The following is a 21,161-nucleotide window of genomic DNA, read 5'->3' as shown; positions in this document are numbered from 1 at the left end:
CCTGCCTTGCATGCTGTTCTGAAGTAAATGAGAGGCATTTTGGGTCATAAGACAGTACCAAATTCCTCTATTTGTTATACTACATTTGAGTCTGAATTTTATTTCTTTTGTAATCTGCATATCTCTGTACAATCGTTTAGATTAAAACTTCTAAGAATAATTAGATCAACAAAAAGAGTTCATGATGAGTTTTAAGTGGGGAGGTTAGCTGTTTCCTTATGTTTTATTTTTCTCCTTTTAAAACATGATTCAAACATTGCTTCTATACCACTAGCCTATATGATAGAAATTACAAAAGTCTTCGAGAATAAAAATTCTGAACATCTCAAGTAAGCACTCCTAAAATCCCACATACCTCTGAGTTAATTTTCATGAGGTACTATGAAGTTTAGGGACAGGACATTCTTCCAGAGGGAAGAACTAGACCAGGTAGACACATGTGAGTCAAAAACAACGGAATGATTTCAAAGGGAGAAATAATTCTGAAAGCTGCCTCTTGACTGGTAATCATCATTCCCACCTCTATTCCCTAGGATTGGCTCTAGAACCCTGGGGTAAGAAACTACTTTTTCAATGAGTTTGGGGCCTAGAATAGGGGATAGCCCAAGTGATAATGGAACTGTCTCAGCCCCAAAAATATTAGAACACTTGGGATCTCCACTTGTAGGAGCTGTGGGAAAGACCAGGGGGTCAACAGACAAGGTCAGGGTCAAGGGGGTGAAGCTCAGAAATTCATAGAGCTAGGCTTAAGATAGTGGGTGAAACTTGTAAACCTCAGAGGCAAGCGGCTCACAGGGGCTGAGCCAACAGAGAACACTTACCATCTCTGTGACCCCAGTTTGGGATGATTTGATCTGAGTAAACTGTCTATCATGCAATAATGCCACATCTACAAATGCAGGTGGCCATTACTTATTGATGTAGAGATACTTTTAAGGATTTCTATAATAAACTCTAAATTAACCCCTCAATATTCTCCTACTAAGAATTATTTACCAAGCCACCAAAGAACCTCGAGTAGTAAAACTGTTAAGCTAAAACCCATCATTTATTCAATATGTTCCATTTCTTTATCTTTCTCCCTAAGCAAGCACACTTAAAACATGCTTTATTTAGTTCCATATGCTAACATGGTACCAGGTTGTACGGGCTTAATATTTATCAATGTAAAAGATGTGGAAGAGTTCACTCTAAACTGTAAGCACTATACTGATCATTACCTCACAGCGTACTTTCCAATTTTTTCTTTCATTCTCTGTGTCAGCAAGAAAATCTAAAGGCCCCATCCACTTGTCTTTGGCTGTTACTATAGAATGAATTCAACAAATCAAATATCCTTTGAAAAGACATTTTCTTTCTTTTCACATTGTTCTTTATGTGGCTGACAAGTATGGCTCACTTTGATTTATACACTGGTTCTCTTCTGCTGTAGTCCACAGTCTAGCAATACTGCAAAAACTAATGCGTGCTATTTCGGATCTTTGTCATCTCTTTTTCATAGTAACTTATTTTGGAATCGAATTCCTGAAAAACATGCTATATTTTTAAATAAAGAATTTATATTGTTTGGGTATAAATTAGAGGTAGTTAACACATAATTCTTATATCTTCTATACTGGCATTCTATCATAATTTTTAAAATTTCCTCTGAAATCTCACATCCCCATTTATTATATGCAACCTTGGAATATTTTTAAGTGTGATCTTTTAAAAACATTAGTTTAGATGCTCAAGAGAAAATATCGTAAGCTCAGGTGATTTCTGTCATTTGTGCCAACTTTTAAAGGGATACCCCCCAACCAATGCTTAGTAAATAAAAGCTAATAAGATTGTCCATATGTGTGGACTGTCTTTGAAATATTGCATTCACAAAATAGATGTAGAGCACATTTCAGGGATTCTCTTAGAACACCATAGTCACCATGGTGGTTCCTGGAGCTCTGCATTCACTGGGAAGACTATTCTGAAATTGGGTAACTTTGCAAGGGTATAAGACATCTTCCCAAGCTTTTATGTATACTTAGGCTCAGGATGTTTAGAATTAGAAGGAACCACACTTATATATGAAGAAAGCAAGGCTTGTACCGAACCAGAGGGGGATCCACTGACATTTATCACATTTATTTCAAAATATATACACTGTTAGGTAAAACTAGCATTTTCATATTCATTGTATGATTTTTATTTAAGAAAATCATCAAGGGGATTGCATATTATCCCTCAAATTACATGTAAGCTAACACCACATGAAGCCACTTGATGTGTGTGTATATGAGGTGTTATGTGCCTCAGATATACCTATCACTGTGTGAAACTGAATTAGGAGCTATCTGATGAATTTTTTTTTAACTTTAGAATCCAGTGAGGTCAAATAACCCACAGTGACAAACAGAATATTCAATATGGTAGAAAGTTTTCATTTTAAGAAATTTTAGCATCAATACAAAAGGGACACACCTTTTTATGTATACATTACAAATAAACACTAACTTTCTCTGGAAAAAGAGCTGCAAATTTTCAGAACTGAACAGTACCTCCATATCACCTATATAAGGCTCAAAGAGGTTAGAAGTGTCCTCCTGGTCAACCAGCTAACTAAGAACAGACATAAGCCAGGACCTATTCAGTGTTCTTTCTGGCACATCCATGGTACTACTTTTGATCATTTGATTACTGATGATTATGTCTCCACTTTCTAATATGACCCAGTTATGTTTTGCTAATTTTTCATACAATGAATGATAACTATTCAGTGTAAATTAACAGTCTCCAATTGCTTAGAAATTTGTATAAACTATCTCATTTTGTTCAAGAATATAAACATTTCCCTATACTACATTGGTTATGTGTGTTATGGTTGTATTTAGGTGAGATGGATATTATCTGTTACATTTATATTTGTCAATTTTGCAAAGAAAGAATTTATGAAATTATTTACAAATTATTAAGAGGCACCTACGTTAATTTTTAATGTGTTCTACTTATTAAGTGTGATTGCTTTGTTCAGGCTATGGCAAGAAATACACTATAAGTACAAGACTTTTGGTTGAAAAAGGTCTAAATCCCATTGTGGGAAAGGTCAGAACCAGAAGGAGGAAGGCAGCTTGGCTTAGGCAAGTCTTTCCCATCAGTCAGAAATGGAGTGATGTGCAGCAGGAAATGGAGATCGAGGACACTGTGCTATCAGGAATCATGGCCTCACAGTGTCCATGAAGCTTCATAGTTTAATTTTTAAATAGCAGTAATTAAATTCCAAAATCAAACACTGCCCAATACTTTCCATGTTCTAAGAACCTGTTACCTTGCCCTACTTAGAAATAGGAAGACTGCTACATCTTTCACTTTTTAATTTTGGCTTTACTTTAAAAAAAAAAAAAGTAGAAAGTCATTTCTACTAGTACAATGCACTCTTTATTTCTCAAAAATCCCTCTTTAAATTCTGCCCAAATATTTTTTTGATATTTCTTCTCACTGAAATGATTCTTGTTGATATACCATAAAACCTGATGCTCAACAGAGTTCTATAATTTTTTGTCAAATTCATCCAGGACATGGTTCTAAAAATGCTGTTTTTATGGCTTTGACAAATCAAAAATTTTAAATGTGCCCTACTGAAAGAATTACAATGTGCTAGTGTAGACATGAAAAGACAACATAGTAAATGTGAATTGTTGATAACACAGCCAATGCTAAATTCAATATATATTCTATAAGTTTATGTTAAATAGCATTACCATATATTCTCTTTGTACTTCTGGCTCACCTATATTTTCTCATTAGAATAAGGATTTCTTATCATGTAAAACAATATTCTCAAATAAGGATCTTTAAGCATAAGAGATCTCAGAAGAATGTTATAAATCCCTTCACTTTGAAAGCCCTTATGTTGCTTTAGACATTTTTCCCTACAAATTTTACTCTTCAGTAGTTTTTCCAATACACATTAGCTTTTTTCTTAATCCAGTCTCCATTTACATTTTCTAGCATGAATTTCTCCCATAAATTTACTTCCTATACCTATTTATCTCTTCTACTCCAATACACCCATTACCACTTGCATAGCACCCATCTGTCCCCTAAAAGCTCTATTGAACTACACATAGACTTTTTTAAAATTATTTAAATTGTTCACAAGCACTAGTCATTTGATGGATTCCATTCCCCCCCGCCAGAAAAAAAAATATGAGGAGCAACCAATCTTCAATGGGTTTAATTAATTTTTCTTATCAGTAGCATCCAGATTATACCCAGATTGTACGACATAATTAGGGTTGCTATTCATGAGAAAAAATAATTCTGCACAAGTTATTCCTCAGTATGCCAGAATGGTAATTTCCACACAAATAACAGTTGAAGAATACCACCACTTGATTTCAGCATCCCAAAAACATTACTCTTTTGAGCAACAGTTACTGATGTTTCCCTTCCAGAGCCATTCCAACCCTGAAAGAATCATATTTATGGCTTTATATTTTGCCAATATTTTTTGTGGTAATAAAGTAAGAAAATGTGAAAACGAAAAAGTGGAAAAAAAAAAAACAGTAAATATCTCCTCTGTGGAAAGGGAAAGCACATAAGGAGAATGTATGTGTCAGAGAAGAACCTGCCTTCACTGCCCGGCATGCTGGACTGAGGCTGTGTTGCCATGGAAGTGAGAAGCTGAATTTCCTTAGCTCTTGTGTACCACTCTCAGCACTTCTGGCAATGGGTGACAGGTTCTTTCCTTTGTTCAGAAACTGCTCTGGAAACAGCCTTGCCTCCCTCCCAAGGCACTGAAAGACTGCATTGTGAGGCCACGCTGCAACCAAATCATATGAGGAGGAGATTTTTCATTTCCATTCCTAAAATTAGATTCTTCTGTGTGTGCTAGCACAACAGAAATAGCGACACTTGCTGAAAGGGGCCGACTCCGTGGAGATCCCAGTTCCCTGCCTTTCAAACAGGTCTGCTGAACCCCAGCACCCAGGCAGGGCTACAACACCAGGCAGCTTCAAGAAACTGGCTCTCAAATGTTCCAAAGAGGTGGTTGGTGTCAGGAAGGGTCTCTGAGGCACAGAGCACACACAGTACTTGCCAAGCAGATGTTGGTGCCAGGGCATTTGATCAAAGGGAACAGATTTCCCACTAGGACTTTTAACAAATGTACTTAATTGACTTTGCAGTTGCAGCAAACTGCTTGGTTCATGTCTTGAACCATCTTCATGATGCCAAATCCAAAGTCAATATAGAGTAGGTAAGAATGGTTAAAAAACAATGTCTCAGGGTTATATCTGAAAAGTCACTGCTATCTTTGAAGGGAAGCCCTATTTTTTTTATAATAAAGACATCAGGTAAATAGTGTACATCATCCATTTAAAGACTTTCTAGTTGAATAGATTTCTTCCTTGCAAATGCAGAATATAAATATATTACTACATCTGGATGAATAAATCGATGATTGTTTAAAAAAAAAAAAAAAAAAAGACCATGGAACGAGCAGAGAAACCTAAGCAGAGTTTTGAATTTGGGCTAAACAATCATTTAAATTTTCAAGTTTCAATTTTAAAAGCTCCACTGTCTGTTCCCTACTCGCCTCCAGCTCACTCTAGACAGATAGGCCTCTGACCACATCTTCTTATATATAAATCTGCATGGAAATTTCATGCATGAGTGTATAATAAAACTTTATGACTCTGGAGTATCTGGGAAATGTTTCAGGGAGAATACAACCCTGTAAAATGCAGTTTTGTTTTCATTTGTAATAGATTTTTTTTTTTTAAAGAAAAATAGAACATTTCCCTTAAGACAGGAATAGAAAAATGCCTGACAAACCTTTGATGACTAAAGAGGCCCAATGTTAGTCTTTAAGATCAATATTGGGAAAAAGTAAATTTGACAATAAGATGGAAATAGTTTAGTATAATTAAACTACTGAATCTATCTTAATGCTATGAAATGATCAGAAAGGGTACTGTGCATATACTAGAAAAACCATGGAGTCAGTCTGCTGCCTTGGCCTGAGACCTTCCTTAATTAGCTGTTCACAATGATACCCTTGACCTCTGAGTATGATATGCCTTGACTCAAAAAAGGAGTTATCCTATGTAATATTTAAGGTTCTTCTCAAATCTGAAAATCTATTACTATATCCAAAGCTAGTTTGTGTTTATAGGTAAATGTACACACAAAATGGTTGTATTTATTTTGTTTTTACCAAAAAAAAGTTTAAAACTACAAACTTTACCCCCACAGTAGGTCTGTTATTAATAAATGCTACTTATGTTTTTGTGGATGACCCTACTTCATTGGATTCAGAAGTTAGAAATACTTCATAGAAAGCAGTTATATCTACTTAAGAGTCTTCATTTGGGGTTTATATCAAATTTGCATCATGTGGAACTGACTAGTCTGAACAGTTTTAGCATTATGTGTATAAAGAGATTTTATGCAATCCTCTGAAATATTTTTAAATGTGATCTTAAAATGATGTTCACATTAGTTTACATGCTTAAAGAAGAATACCCTAAGTTCAGGAAATCTTCCATTTTTTTTTTCCAAATAATACTGCATTTTCTAAAAATAAAACTTTTCACTTTAGGATACTGTTGAAATGTGGTGTCCACAAATTGAATATAAAGTACAGTACAGCTTAATGAACCTCATAGGACACAATAGTAGTCCCCATGGTGGTGCCTGGAGCTCTGTGCTCCAGGTCTTTGCTCCTGACCAAAAAGAAGTCACAAGCACTATACTCATCTTGTTTACTCTAGCAATATATATATTTAAAAATAAAGTTTTGACTTTCTATTCACTATACACAGTTTTACACAATGAGTAAAATAAGCATTAAAATGTTTCTTCTTCCAGGGCAATGCTTTAGATACTTTAAATAATTAGCCTAAACTCTAAACTATCAACGGACCTGACATAGCCAAAGATATCTGATATACTTGGGATTCTGATTGCCAGTTGCATCCTTATTCCTATTTACCCAAAGACAAATGGACGTATTTTTATAAACTTGGGAGTTAAAAGGAATACCTTTAATCAAGGCACAGTGGAAGCTCTTATAATTGAAAATCAAGTGTTCAAATATTGAGGCTAATTTATGCAGGAATGTCAGCATGTCGCATTGAATTGACCTTGCAAATCAGCTAGAATGCAGTCAGAAGTAGTTCCTACAGGGAAATCTCATCAGACCTTATTTGCAATAGTACCAATAACATCCAACAATAAGGTGCATATGCCTTAATGCTCCCTGGCCCAAGTCAGCCTTCCATAAGGACTCCCTTCACACAGTTCTCACTGCTCTAAGATCCATTTATGGTGTTGCATCCTAGTCTCACCCACTAGCTGTGCTCATGTCAGTTTCTACCTATGGAAGTAGTCGAACCCGTGTTTCTCTCATATTTTAGTTGTAAATGAAAACAACAATCTCCAATACAAATTTTTTTTTGAACTGAGAGATCCTTTGTTATTTGCATATGTCCAATAACATTTCAAACAATGGATTTTCTTTGCATTAAAGTACTTTGACAGGTAGCCGTTAAAAAATCTGAAACATTGTTTTCTCATTGTTAACATCTCTGAAATCGGCAAGAATCTGACATGGTTTAATGAATACCTTTTTCTTTTTGTAATAATAATACATAAGGATGGTGTATCCCACATCAACAAAGTTTCAGGTTCAATAAAACAATCTTTCCTAGCCATTTCTCAGAGGGGGGAAAAAAAAACTAAAAGTAACCTTCCTTAATAGTAAAATAGCAAAATGCATGAAAAAGCGCATAATTGAAAACTACCCTGAGAAGTTAATCTCTCCTAGTCTTAACTATGCAAGTACTATATATTTAAATACATACACACATTAAGTAGAGCTGAGGACTCTTCTGATTTTCCTTCAAGAATTCTAATACTCGCTTTTATGGTTTTTAAAAAAAAAAAAAAAAAAAAAAAAAAAAAAAATCTAATTTTTTTTTTTTTTTTTTTTTTTTTTTTTTTACATTTGTTGTGCTTGTTTTTTTAGTAAGATGGCTTTCAGGCTACCACTTCAGTGTTATGTGATACTCAACTCCCACTCAAAGAGAAATATTACGTGATTTTTTTTCTACTCTCATCTTTTACATTCTCAGTTGTCTAAGAGATGGTGTGACCATTTATTAAAAAAAAATTAAGTATTTTCAGTCAAGGGTCCTAGTAAAACCACACTCTTAGCCCAATATAAAAGACAAAGAAAAAATGTAAAAAGGAAAGGAGAGAAGAAAAACCTCTACCAGTAATATTGCATGACACAAATAATCCCTTCTGTCATCACACATTCTGTGTCCACGTGTAGTGAGAAGGGGGAGAAGTAGGTTCATTAATCTCATGATTTCTAGGCAGTTAGTTGGCCAATGGAAGAGAGGGAAAGGCATTCTTCCATGCAGTACATGATAGCCCAAGTCACCATTAATGAGCAAAAATATTTTATAAACAGATTAAAAACCCCTAAAATGTCTTTCCAAAGAGTCTTTGCATTAATATTTAAATCCCTTTTGGGATACAATCTTTGACTTCATATTTAAACTATTACTTATATTTGAGGTATCATTTTCCATTCATCACTTATAAAATAACCACCAAAATGCAGAAACAATGCTAGTGACTAATTGCTTAGAGAAAAACCATTTCATATAATAGAATACAATTCTATCTTCTTATCTGTCATGGAAATTAACCTAACATCAGTAGATTAGTTCAGCTCAACAAAATATTTTTCTGATAGCACACAGAAACAATGTTGTAAGTGAAATATATGACAAGACATTAAAGATCCCAGAAAAAGTTCCACTTTACATTCACCAGGAAGAAATGAAGTTCCAAAGTAAAAACTGTCAATTACTGTCATTGCTTTGTTGCACTAAAAAAGATCACTTAAAGCACAAAGAATCTTAGAAAGTACTAATTTGATTAAAATTAAAACTACCTGCAGGTTTATCCCACTTATAAACTAGCAATTTTTTTTTTAATTTAAATGAGTCCTTTCCCTATATTCACTGAGTACATGCATATGCATAAGAGTAATACTAACAAAGGGACTTTATTTTCTATTTCTCTATTTTCTCTTCCTTTTAAAATTATTTCACCTTATTTTCAAACATCCATATCCTTGAGCATACCACTTACAAATGTGGATAACACGATGGCCCTCATGGAACATAGTCACACTCCACATGATGAATGGTTATTTACAAAATGACTTCTATCATTTAAAGGAGAACATGTAATTGAGACTTTACATTTTAAATAAAAAGCTACAACTCCAAAGACACTGGCTAGCTATGAGCTCTGGAAGTCACCCACCTGGGGCAGCATGCGATTTTCTTCCTCCAGCTGTCTTACTCTTGCCTCCAGCTGCCTAACATAGGACAAGGTTGATTCTAAAATTAAAAAGAAAGAACTCAGATTATCCACACAGGTCTTGTTCAGTGCACTGTCAGGATATTTCTGGTTTGATTTATTTAAATCAGACTAAGTGACTACTTAGTCTGTTATTTAAAAAATTATTCCCCAGGAAAAATACAACAGAAGCCATGGAAACTATAAACAATTTAACAATTGTGTACTGGTAAGAAGTATGAGAAGTTTCTAGGTGGTGAGACTGCCGGATTTGCACACCAACCAGCCCTTAGAACATTAAGCATCTTGAAGAAAGTTACTCCATCGTTTCCTGTTCTATGCATTTTGCATTTTCAATATGTCCCATACACTAGACTTTTCTGTAAAATGTGATCTGTAACCGAAACAAGGTCAAAATAAAAATGCCAAATACCTTCATTTTCCCAGTAAATAATTTAAGACCAACATTTGTCCTTCTCAAAGATCTATAGATATTAACTCTAATTTGAAGACAGGCATAACAGGGCTAAATATTTTAATTTAGGCTAAATTTTAACTTTTATATTGGCCACATGTGGAATAAACCCAAATTTTCAGGTACAAACTAGGCAACTGAACTAAAATTGATAGTCTTCAATTCTTCACAAACTCAGATGGATGCTGAAAGTTCAGAATCAGCATCATACTCATTTTCTGTTCCATATTACAACCCCAAAGTTTATGGCTTCTTCTCAAAAAAAAAATAAAAAGGATAGCAGATGGAAGAAAGTAGAGCTTCAGTTTTTAGGAAGAATATTGACAGTAACTCTTCATAAAATGAAAATATTCAAGCATGTCATAATAACATAGTTGCAAGTAATTCATTACCCAAGAACAAACCTTTTAGGTATAGGGCAAAGTATGCCACCACAAAAATCCCTGGAAAGCATGTTTCCATAGTTAATACTAAAGTGGCAGAACCTTCTCAGTGATCATGTTCTTTGATCTCTGAATCACAAAAGGCAGGGGGGTAGTGCATTTAAGAGGCAAGTGTTTGGAGCTTGGAGCACCTGATAATCTGAAGTTAGGCTAAATATTCCTGTATTTATGCCATGATCTTAAATTTATCATGGAAACTCCATTTTTATTTTTTGATATGGGATGCTTGGATGAATTCAATTCCGTGTGTGTGTGTTTTCAAAGCAATAAGCTAACATTTTATTTTACATAGGAAGTGCCAGCCTTTAATTCACAAATATCACCATTAAGCCCATCTCTGCTGTAGACACAGCATGCCTGTTTCACAATGATTTGCAGAAAGCCCCCATCATTAACATTAATATAAGGACACACTGACCTCATAGGGATAGAGAAGATTGGCCTTGAGGTAAGGGAAACTGAAGACATTTGCTAGAAGTTTTTTTTTTTTTTTTTTTTTTTTTTTTTTTTTTTAAAAAGCTTAATGAAATGTTAAAACTCTGCTTTATGGACTTTTCCAAAGGCAAAAAACAAGTATACAGCATAAATGAATAGCAAAATTATTGATTTCATGAGTCTGCTTTACTCTAGCAAATGAATAAGTGATTTGCAGATCATCAAGATGTGAATGTAGATTGCCTGATTTACACAGTTTTGCAAGCCCAGCTCTCTCCTCTAGAAAAACAACTACTTGCTAAGGACCATCCAAATGAAAAATTGATCAGCAATATTCTATTTAAACCATGAAAAAAAAATAGAATTATTTTCTCCTTTGTTCACAATTTATAGCTTATCTTAGTGCCCCTGTACTTCACTATCTCAAAATCTGACATTTAAAAGAAAAGACTCTATATAGCGTGATTTGAATAATACTTTTAAAATGCCACTAAATCTAATTTGTTTTAATTCTGTGACTAACTTCAGTCACTTTAAATCTTTACAGTTTACACATTTGATGACCTCTCTACTTAAATAAAAGTATTCTGCTCATAAAATAAATAAATGAAGCCAGAGGGCAAAGGCAAATTCTAGAGTTTGGAAAACATCCTCTAATTTCCATTTTTAAAGTTGAATTACAAAAGATCAATTCCAAGTCTTTGCTCCAAAGCATTCACTGAAAATATGGGCTAAGGCAGGAATAGATGAGAAATAGTTTATACCCATAAAATAATGGAAAAATACTAGAAATGAAGGCAAAGGTAAAGAAAGTTTTGAGTTCATCCCCTTAAAACATTACTCTAGGTGCTGTTCTAGAGTTGGAAGAGAATACCAGTTATTGCAAGTCTTAACATGTTTCCAGAATGCAAGTTCTCTTTTAGGATTACAAGCTGTGTGCTAGGTTCCAGAAGATACTGTTAATTATTCCAGGCTCTTAGCCTCTTTTGCAATTAGTTAACAACTAAAGAATACTCCAAATGAAAACACTGTCCTGGAAGGAATAAGAATACCTCATCTGCATGCACAAATCAGAGTACTCATGCTGTTTGTTGTTTCATTCAATAAAAGAGCTGATTATATAATCCTTTAATGGGAGTAGAATAGGCAAACACTTTTCTGAAATATAATGCCAGGTCAGCATTGGATCCCTAAGTCCCTAATCTCCCAACTGTGGAATGAAAGAAAAATAAGTTAATTTTGCTAATTTATGGAAATTTCAAGGATTATTTGTACTGCACCATAGATCAGCTGAGACTGACTTATAACCAGTAATATGATAGGAAATGCACAAACTACTTTTTAAAATAAAACAATATAGGATAAAGAAACTCCACACATCACAATTCCTATCCTTGTACTAGTTCAATGTTAGGAGAAAAAATATGACAGAATCTTCTTGTGGGATAAAAAAGAAATGGAGTCCCCTGAACATCAGATCATATTTGACCATATCGGCTACAACCTTTTCTTTCTCCACGATGACAACCATAGAATAAGCTGGTCTCTCACTACATACAACAAACATGAAAGACAGTAGTACATTGACTGACGTATCTGACAAAAACTGGCAATCTTTTTATCATAAAGTGATAAACAGAAAACTTCATTACGATGTATTATAATTTGAATTGATCATTATATTTTATACCAGGGACTGATAGTTTCATAAACTGATGTTTCAAAATGTCATTTGAACTTTCAGAATTCTGAGGCTGATGATCCAAAAGAGCATCAAAATAGACAAATATTCTGCTATAAACTACACAGATGTAAGATGTGTTAAATAAGGACCCTGTCTTCCAGAAGCTATAACCACTTGGGGGAAGTAACGGGGGGAAAATAAAACTAACAAGGTAATATCAAATTGAGTGCTAAATCACATAGAACAAGAATAAAGATCAACAGGGGCTACATTTCTTACAAAGGCGAAGCCTGAACTTCAATGGATCAATGGAATTATGAAAGGTTGGATATGCATGAGGGGAGTCACAGGGTAGACCAAGGCCAGAAGCTAAGAGTAATCCTACTGCATACAGTGAAGGAAAGTAATCATATGACAGAAGAGTAAGGGACTATTAGGGAGGAGAACAAGGATGGGCCAGGTTATGTCCTGTGTCAGGGATCTGGGAAACCTTTAGACAACTAGACATTGGAAAAGCAAAGAACAAATCATCAACATGAAAATTCAGTGCATGCTAAAGATGTTCTTTGGGTAAGTCTCAGACTTTCTAATAGAAGCCATTTTTTCTCCATGCATCTCACTTTTCTTTGAGCCTATGTGTAAAATGTTCACAGCAGCTCTTGCAACAAGCGTCAGAAATCAGCCGAAGAATTCCACTAGCTTCTCTATCTTCTAAATTATTCCAATTTTAGAGGTGGACTGTATCCTAGCCTTTCTATTCCATACTAACCCCCATTCCCCAAGCTACTTTTGCAGATGAGAGAACTATAGCCCAGAGAGTAGTGAACTTGGATCTTAACCCCGAAGATTTGTCAAACACATTCAAAATATTCCATTCCATTGCTAAGGCACCACAATGATTCCCATCTTAGATCTTCTAATAATGAAATGATGTCAAGCTTCTTACCCTGATAGTTAAACACTAAGTTCTCTTTTTAGATATTCTTAATGGATTTATCTTTATAATCATCTGATATTTTCCTCAAACAATATCTAATTTCATTTCATTTTACCTGAAATGTATTCAGTTGTATAAAGGAGCTCTATTTTTTCCCTCCACTATTGAAAATACTCTGATCAAAATATTAAACACTCTTTTCTTCCCTTTGGTTTCTAAAGCACCCTTTCTCCTACTAGGGAAATGTCCACCTTTGCAATCTCTCATGAATGACCCCGATTACTATATATAAAGGGTTTACCATCGGTAGTTAGAACTGTCTAAGGTTTGTCAAACTTCCAAGTGGTTTTAATCTGCTTGGATAAGAGAACTCTCATGTTTCCATTTTAGAGCAGAAAATAAATCTGATGATGGTCCATTCTAACAGATACCAACCACAGTGATTTTTATGGTGTGGAAAGGAGAAAAATCATTCCGAAGACTATAATAGTCTTATGATTGTACAAGTTTCTGTGGCTAAGAGCTAAGATTTGAATGTCCCTTTCAAGATTCTTGCTAAAATTTAATTATCATAATGTTAATGAGAGGAGACCTTAAAGAGGTGATTAGGCCATGAGGTCTCCCCCACTTATGAGTGGGATTGGTGCCTGACCCCCTCTTGCCCTTCAGCCATGGAATTATATAACAGAATATTCTTGCTAGATGCCTACCACTCAACCCTAGCCTCTAAGCCAGTAAATTTACGTTCACCATAAATTCCCCAGCCTTTGGTATTCTACTATAGGAGCACAAAATGGATCAAGTCTCTTTCAATAAGGATCCAACAACCACAGGATTTTCATTTCATAGGCAATCTTTTCAATAAACCCCAAGCTCAATAGACATGGTTTGAACTAGTTCCAGATTAATCCCACCAGTCAAAGGCTTTAACACATTCCCAAGGAAATTATTTCAGAACAGTACATTTTAAAAATCATTACTGTTCTGACAAAAGTGTTTCTCTTTCTTCCTCAGGCAAGCTAAGGTCAGCTTCCTACTTACAATTCATATTAGCTCTGAAAGTGTAAGTGATTACATGTCTCACTATAATTTGATGCTTTTCTTATTTAAAAACACCTTCTTGAAATCAGCATTTTCAGATTTGTCTGGATATATAATTCAGAATGCTTTATTGGAACAGTTAGGATTTTTTTTTTTAATGGAACTTTAATTACCCTACAGAATTAAAAATTGGTACCAAGCCTACCTCTACTATTTATTAATTCCACTCCTCTCAGTCCCTTCTCTCTATGCTAACCTGAAGGAGAAATGAAAGAGCTATTTCCTTTCCCTCTTTCCCTATATTGAAATCTGTTCAGTTTCTCACTGGCCTAGAGTTCTTAGATCTGCCTCTTCCCAGAGCTTGCCCTGACCACATATACCCTCCTCGTGCCACTCTGCCTGGTCAAACTCTCCCTGTTCTTCTATTTACAGAATTAAAAAACATTTTATAACTAGGATGCCAAAGATGGGAAAATACTGCTTTGTGTAATGATATGTCTCACATAGTTTAGAGGTGTTCCGAGAAAGCTTAATGAGATGTTGCAAAGATTTTTACCTGTGTACACACTGTTAGGTTGGTCCCTTTAACTCTGAAGGGCAATAATTCTAAAACTGTTAAATTCCACCCACTCTATATGTTCTCAGCTTTCCTCCTTGTCAACAGATCATATATTGAGTGCCTTGCGATTTCCCTACTTTCTTATAGTATTGTTTATTTTCAGCATTTGCCTGAGTAAGCTAAATGAAAATACTACAACCCCCACATACTGACTGGTAGTGTTTCCTGAAGGGGTTAATGAATACTTGATTCTTCAATATTAAAAGAGGTCTCCAGCCAATAGTTATCTGCTGTATGCCCGACCAGTACTGGAGACACAGTTGCAAGCAAGAGTGATAAGATCTGGGTGTTCATGGAACCCACATTGCAGTAGGGAAGACAGAAAATAAAAGCAGACAAATAAGATATCTTATGAAGGCAAAAGATGCAATAAAGGCAACTAAACAGTACTAGGATAGAGCAATTTCAGAAGAGAATTACTGTAGGGAAGAAGGCCCAGGAGGAGCTCCCTTAGGACTGTGACCAGCAAATAAACCCACCAAAGATCTTGGAGAAATGAGTTCTAGACAGAAGGAAGCAAAGCAGTGCTAAGACTCTGGCTGAGAAGATCCACATTCCAGAACCCAGTCAGAAAGGGGAAAGTGACAGCAGCTTGAAACAGAGCTCTGTCTTGTCACCTTCCTCCACTGCTTATGGTTTTAAAACCTTATGCTTTTCTTGGATGTTCCTAGTTAGACCTAGTTGTAGACTATTTGATTATTGAGCATTCATTTTAACAAAAACTTTAGTATTATGCATGATTCCTTTCTCTCACACTCTGTTTCCCATCCATTGGAAAATTGTGTTATCTCCAAAATATTCCTCCAAACAGGAATCTAACAGGTGTCCCTGCTTGCATTCTTGCCTCCCCTTCCCCAAGATTTAAAATCACTCACAATTTGTTTCAAACACAAGGTATCCAGGGTTTTCTTTCTTTCTAAGTCAGATCTTTGCAAGCCCAGCAATAGCTCTTGGCAGCAGCGTCCTTCATGATCTGGTCACCTGAAAACCTCTCTGATTTCAGGTCATTACTTGCTCTGCTCCAGTCACAGGACTTCCTTTGTATTCTCGAAACACTGCAGGAATGCTTCTGCCCCAGCAACCCTGCTTCAATCATTCCCTCTTCTTGACATGCTCTTCCCCAAGTCAGCTGTTTGACCTCCTTATCTTCCACAAATCTTCCCGAAATCTCAACTGATCTCAGGGAGACACAGCCAGTCCTTTAACTATTCACCAACTGCCACCACCTGCACCCCTGCACCTCATCTCCCTGACCCTGTTGTACTTTTTTTTTTTTTTTTTTTTTTTGGCAAAACTCCTATCATGTAAACTAGTTTGTTCTTATTTTTATTGTATAATGTCTGTCTCTACAAAGAATATAAACTCTGCAAGGCAAGGACCTTTTACTACTCTGTTGCATGACATAGTCCCAGTGCCTGGAATAGTGTCTGGCCCAATAAAATGTTACAAAATGAACAAATCAAGCAGTTACATACACAGTGCCCCAAAAGCAGGTGACTTCATAGTACAAGTCTATACCTTTTGATCATTTCAGGAAAGAAAGTTTGTAATTACATGAAGCTAACACCAATTCTATTGTATTATGTGAAAATCATTCTGTGGCACATTAAATACTGAATGGAAACTTTGGGGAGGATCTCAACTAATGTCAGATTCAACCTTTTTAAGTAATTTCAATAAGAGAATCTGAGATGTGTTCTCATCAGCCCTGAGAGTTAAAATGTTACAATGTAAATATCTGTGTCCCTACCAAAATTCATATTAAAACCCCACCCCCACAGTGATATTAAGAGATGGGGGCTGTGGGAGATGATTAGGGCCCTTACAAAAGGGGGTTGAGAGAGACCTTTTGCTGTTTTCCCAAGTGAGGACACATACCAGGTGCCATCTATAAGGAATGAGACCTTAGACTCCAAGTCTGCTGGTGCCTTGATCTTAGTCTTCCCAGCCTACAGAACTATATGGGTAATTAATATAACAGAAATTTTTTGCAGTCTGTTATTTTGTTATAGTATCCTAAAAAACTAAGAGTAGGGGAAGTTGGGAGACATGGACAGAGAAACAGTTGTAGAAAGAATGCAAAACGTAGACCATGTCTACCACTAAAGTCTTGGAATACAATATAAGTGCCCTAATCTGCTTCAGGCAAATGAAGTTCCTTTTGGTTATAAATAGCCACTGGAAGAAATTTATACCTGGAAATTTTCTCCCTAGTCTCTTCCTGAGAAGGTCTACTGAGGAAGCAGGAGCGAGCACAGCTGTGGGACACTGTGCCAGGCAGGTGTCAATTGAGCACTGAGTGAGGGAATCTGAGCTGTCAGAGAACAGTCTGAGGACGGCTGTGGGCAGTGGTCCACATCAAAACAGGGTGCGTTTCATCATGAAGAGAAAAAAATCTGTCACTTCAAGGCAAGGAAAAAAAATCCTGTCTTGCTTATTTTAATTAGAATGAAGTCTGGAAAGACTGAGCCATTTACCAAGAATAGTTTGACAGAAAAATCATGAGTGCTCTTTGCTCTGCTTCAATGCCATGCAAGTATTATATTTCCTGAAACAGTATTGATTTTCTCCATTATTTTCTATGAAAGAGTAAATGGACATTTAAAACTGACCATCTACATAGAAATCAATTTGAAAATCAGGAAAAAATGTCAAGAGTCTATGACCCAACTTTTATAAACAAACACTATAAATTTGTTCAAGGTTCTCTTGTCCCAAATGAGTTTTTTTAATGGCATTTTTTGGGTATTTGCTACCACCCACCTATTGACCTGATCCTTGGTGCTGTGAATTCAGCGCATCCCCTGAACTGTCATGTGTCAGAAACTTAATCCTCAAAGTCACACGTTAATGGAGTTTGAGAGGTGACTGGGTAGAACACTCATAAATGGATCATTCATTTATTAGTGGATTGTCAAGGGAGTGGCTTTAATGTAAAAGAGCTCTCTCTGGCATGATTGCACTATCTCACTATGTGGTCTACCAGGTTATAATGCAGCAAGAAGGCCCTCACCAGAAACTGAGCAGATGCCAGGACCATGTTCTTTGACTATCCAGCCCCCAGAACGATAAGAAATGCATGTGCTGTCTTTATAAGTTGCCCAGTCTCAGGTATTCTGTTACAGCAACAGAAAATGGTCTGGGACACTGAGCATTGACACCTGTCGGTCACAGCTTTGATTTCCTTCTATGTATAAGATGGAGACCCCATCTGATAAGGCCTTGCCTTATATTTTTTTCCCCAAGTTTCCCCTATGACCACCACAGTGCTATATGCTAGATGATGTTCCATAACATTGTTGAATGAATGAATGCCCTCATTCTGTTCCCAACTACCCTGGGAGTTACTGCAAGTTGTGTTCCCAGGATAGTTTGAAACAGTTAACTCAAAATGCGGTCAGAGTTCCATCTATAGAACACACAATAGCAAGCAATCTCACTGAAGGGTGTTGTACAGGAATTTTTTTATGCTCTAAAATTGTGTTCACTTTTACTCTTTTTCTCAGAAAGTGTCAATCCCACATAGGAGGTAGCAGGTAAGTAGCAATAAATTGGGCTAAAGAACTAGGGACTACATGGAAAATATTTCAAACTCTAAAGAGCTATTTAGTATGAGTACCATTTTAACAGCTTTTCAGGGATAAAATGTATCTTACTTTCCACTGTTACATTGCTTGTTATTGTTGTCATTTCCCAGAGAAAATAACTGCCTTTTCCTAATGCCAGAGGATAAAAATGAATGTCATTTTAACAAGTGTTACAATTTTCTTTAATGTACGTAGCCCCCTTGTAAGTGCATCCTGTTTGGTATTGTCAATGAATGCATAAGGAAGGAAATATGCAAAAAGCAAAATTTCGAAAGACAGTAAACCTATAAAAATGTTATTTTCTCTTAGCATAATTAGTTTGCTTTTTTATGTATATTTAGCTGTTTTAAAAGCCTATATCTACCAACTTCTATATTGCCATTTTACTTTTCAGAAAAATAAAAATAAATTTTATCAAACGGCACAAACATCAATAATTTGAACTCCATCAGCTGGGAATACATAAAAGTTTTCTGGATTTAGCCTATGTATACACTCTGCACTGGCTAGGAAACAATAGTTGGCAAAACAAACTCAGTGCAATAATGCAGCAATCGTTATATTTGGAGAGGAAATTTTTGCAAAATTTTAAGCACTATTTGTACATTGAGTGGTTACCTAAACTAACATATTCATTTTAAATAAACAATTGGAAATATTACACATTTTGGCATATATTTTGTAAGTTAGCTGTTAGGGTGTATTTATAATTGTTGTGCTTTGTAATCTTTGAGTTAACACATTGAGCACTTACTATGATCTAGGCACTCTTTCGTGTGCTAGATACAACTCATGAAAACAAATATGGCTCCTCCTCCTTGAGAAATATTGTACTTGGGAAGGCAGGTAGACAGGCATGTGGGCACGCACAGACACACACACAGAGAGCTGTTCTAAACATGCCATTCTGCTTCAGCCTACACCTAGATCAGTGAAGACTAGGGCATCTAAGTCCAAATGTAAAGGTAAATTACTGGTAATGAACTTTCCATGCAGCAAGAACATAACTTGTAATGAGTCCAAAATGAGAATGAACCAGAGGCATTCAAAGAACAGAAAGAAGGCTGGAGGGTTTGTAGTTAGTTTCAGGAAGTGAGGAGACAGGAGAAAAAACAGGGAAGGTGGATTTGTTTCCTGGGTGAGGCAATTTAAAGAACTTGGATTTTGCACTGTTTGCAGTAGGGAGCACTTGGGGAAGGGAAGATGTGATACAAGTAACAACATCTCACCTTTCTTATACTTTTAAAATTGGCATCCTGTTTTCTCTGTAGATGACAGAGAAACAAGAATGGAGGTAGAATATCACTGAGGGAGCCAGATTCAACAAGTCTCCAGCAGGTAGGGGCAACTAAGCATATGGATAGAACAAGATGTGAGGTGTTAAGAAAAAAAGTAACAATCAACGGTAACTGCCATTTGGGGCATGAACAGTTGGGGAGAGTGGTAATCACATGATGTCTTAGAGAAGGTGCGGGAGTGGGGTTTGAAATTGAGAGTTCTAGTTTGGTAGAAATAGTAACCCTAGTATGAACAAACATCTAGGGCAACAGAGAGAAAGCAATGGCATAGATGAATCTGGAGCTCAGAAAAGTGATCTACAGTTTTGGTTTAAATGTGGAAGTCAACAACAAAGAGCAAGGGTTGAAAAGGAGGATAAGGATGGAGAAGGGTCTGGAAGGGGCAGAGCTACATGGTAACATTCTTCAATCCCCTTCTCCCAGACCTGAGCCAGTATCCAGCCTTCCTTGTAGACACAAGCACAATTACTGTGCGTCTTCTCCTTGGATACTGCTATAGTCAACTTTCCATCATTATAATAAAATAGTTGAAGCACTTAATTATTGTATTTGACTGAAAAGGTTTACTTTGGCTCATAGTTCTAAAGGTTCCTATCCAAGATCAGGTGACCTAATTGCTATGGGTCTCCAAAAGCATTGGGTTTTAATTGTCAAATAAGAACACTGAAGTTGATGACCTTTAACACGCTAACATCCATAATTTCTGGTTCACAATTGTGCATTTTATAATTATCCTTACTACTGTCAGAACTATGAAAGGGGGCCAAGATAGGATTTCTAAAGGTATAAGCATATTATTTGGCTACTCTTATTCACTAAGCATTTATGGAATACCTACCAATAAAGAAGCAGAAAACATGTGAGACTACATTGCAGTGTTTCGAGAAAGGGAATAAGGCACACCTATGTGACAGATGCACAACTGTTTGTAGCCATTAAACATGCTCATCTGAAGTTTATATTTAGAAGTACTATTCTTTAAGAATATCTCCTTACCTCCTTAGAGTCTTTCCCAAACATTGAATCCTTAAAAACATCCTTCACTGAAGAAAATGTCCAGATTAAGGAAAAACAGTTCTCCAATTTTAATCTTATATAATGAAATATTATTTGTTGTCATTCTTATGAACCTATTAGTGAACACTGGCAAAAAAAAAGAATCAAGAATTATTGAAGAACTACCATGTTGAAGCATCTATGGTATGCTAATTGAACTTGAAATATCAGGCTATTTTTTTCTACAGGCATTAATAAAATTGAAATGACATAAATCTTAAAAGTTGGT

General features: G+C 35.8%; 1 protein-coding gene across 3 annotated transcripts in view; it reads right to left on the bottom strand.

The window, feature by feature from the left end:
• Ccdc85a (coiled-coil domain containing 85A) overlaps window positions 1-21,161 on the bottom strand; it is a 175,645-nt gene that overhangs the window by 27,154 nt on the left and 127,330 nt on the right. For 2 of the 3 annotated variants that reach the window (XM_027934588.2, XM_027934592.2), the window contains exon 3: window positions 9,322-9,398. The exons of the other annotated variant lie outside the window; for it this stretch is intronic. In XM_027934588.2, the coding sequence (XP_027790389.2) occupies window positions 9,322-9,398 (77 nt within the window). The remainder of the gene's footprint in view (window positions 1-9,321; window positions 9,399-21,161) is intronic. 3 annotated transcript variants of the gene reach the window in all.

The sequence above is a fragment of the Marmota flaviventris genome, chromosome 14 (assembly GCF_047511675.1).
Source record: "Marmota flaviventris isolate mMarFla1 chromosome 14, mMarFla1.hap1, whole genome shotgun sequence".
NCBI lineage: Eukaryota > Metazoa > Chordata > Mammalia > Rodentia > Sciuridae > Marmota > Marmota flaviventris.
This window is presented reverse-complemented; position numbering and strand designations above follow the sequence as displayed.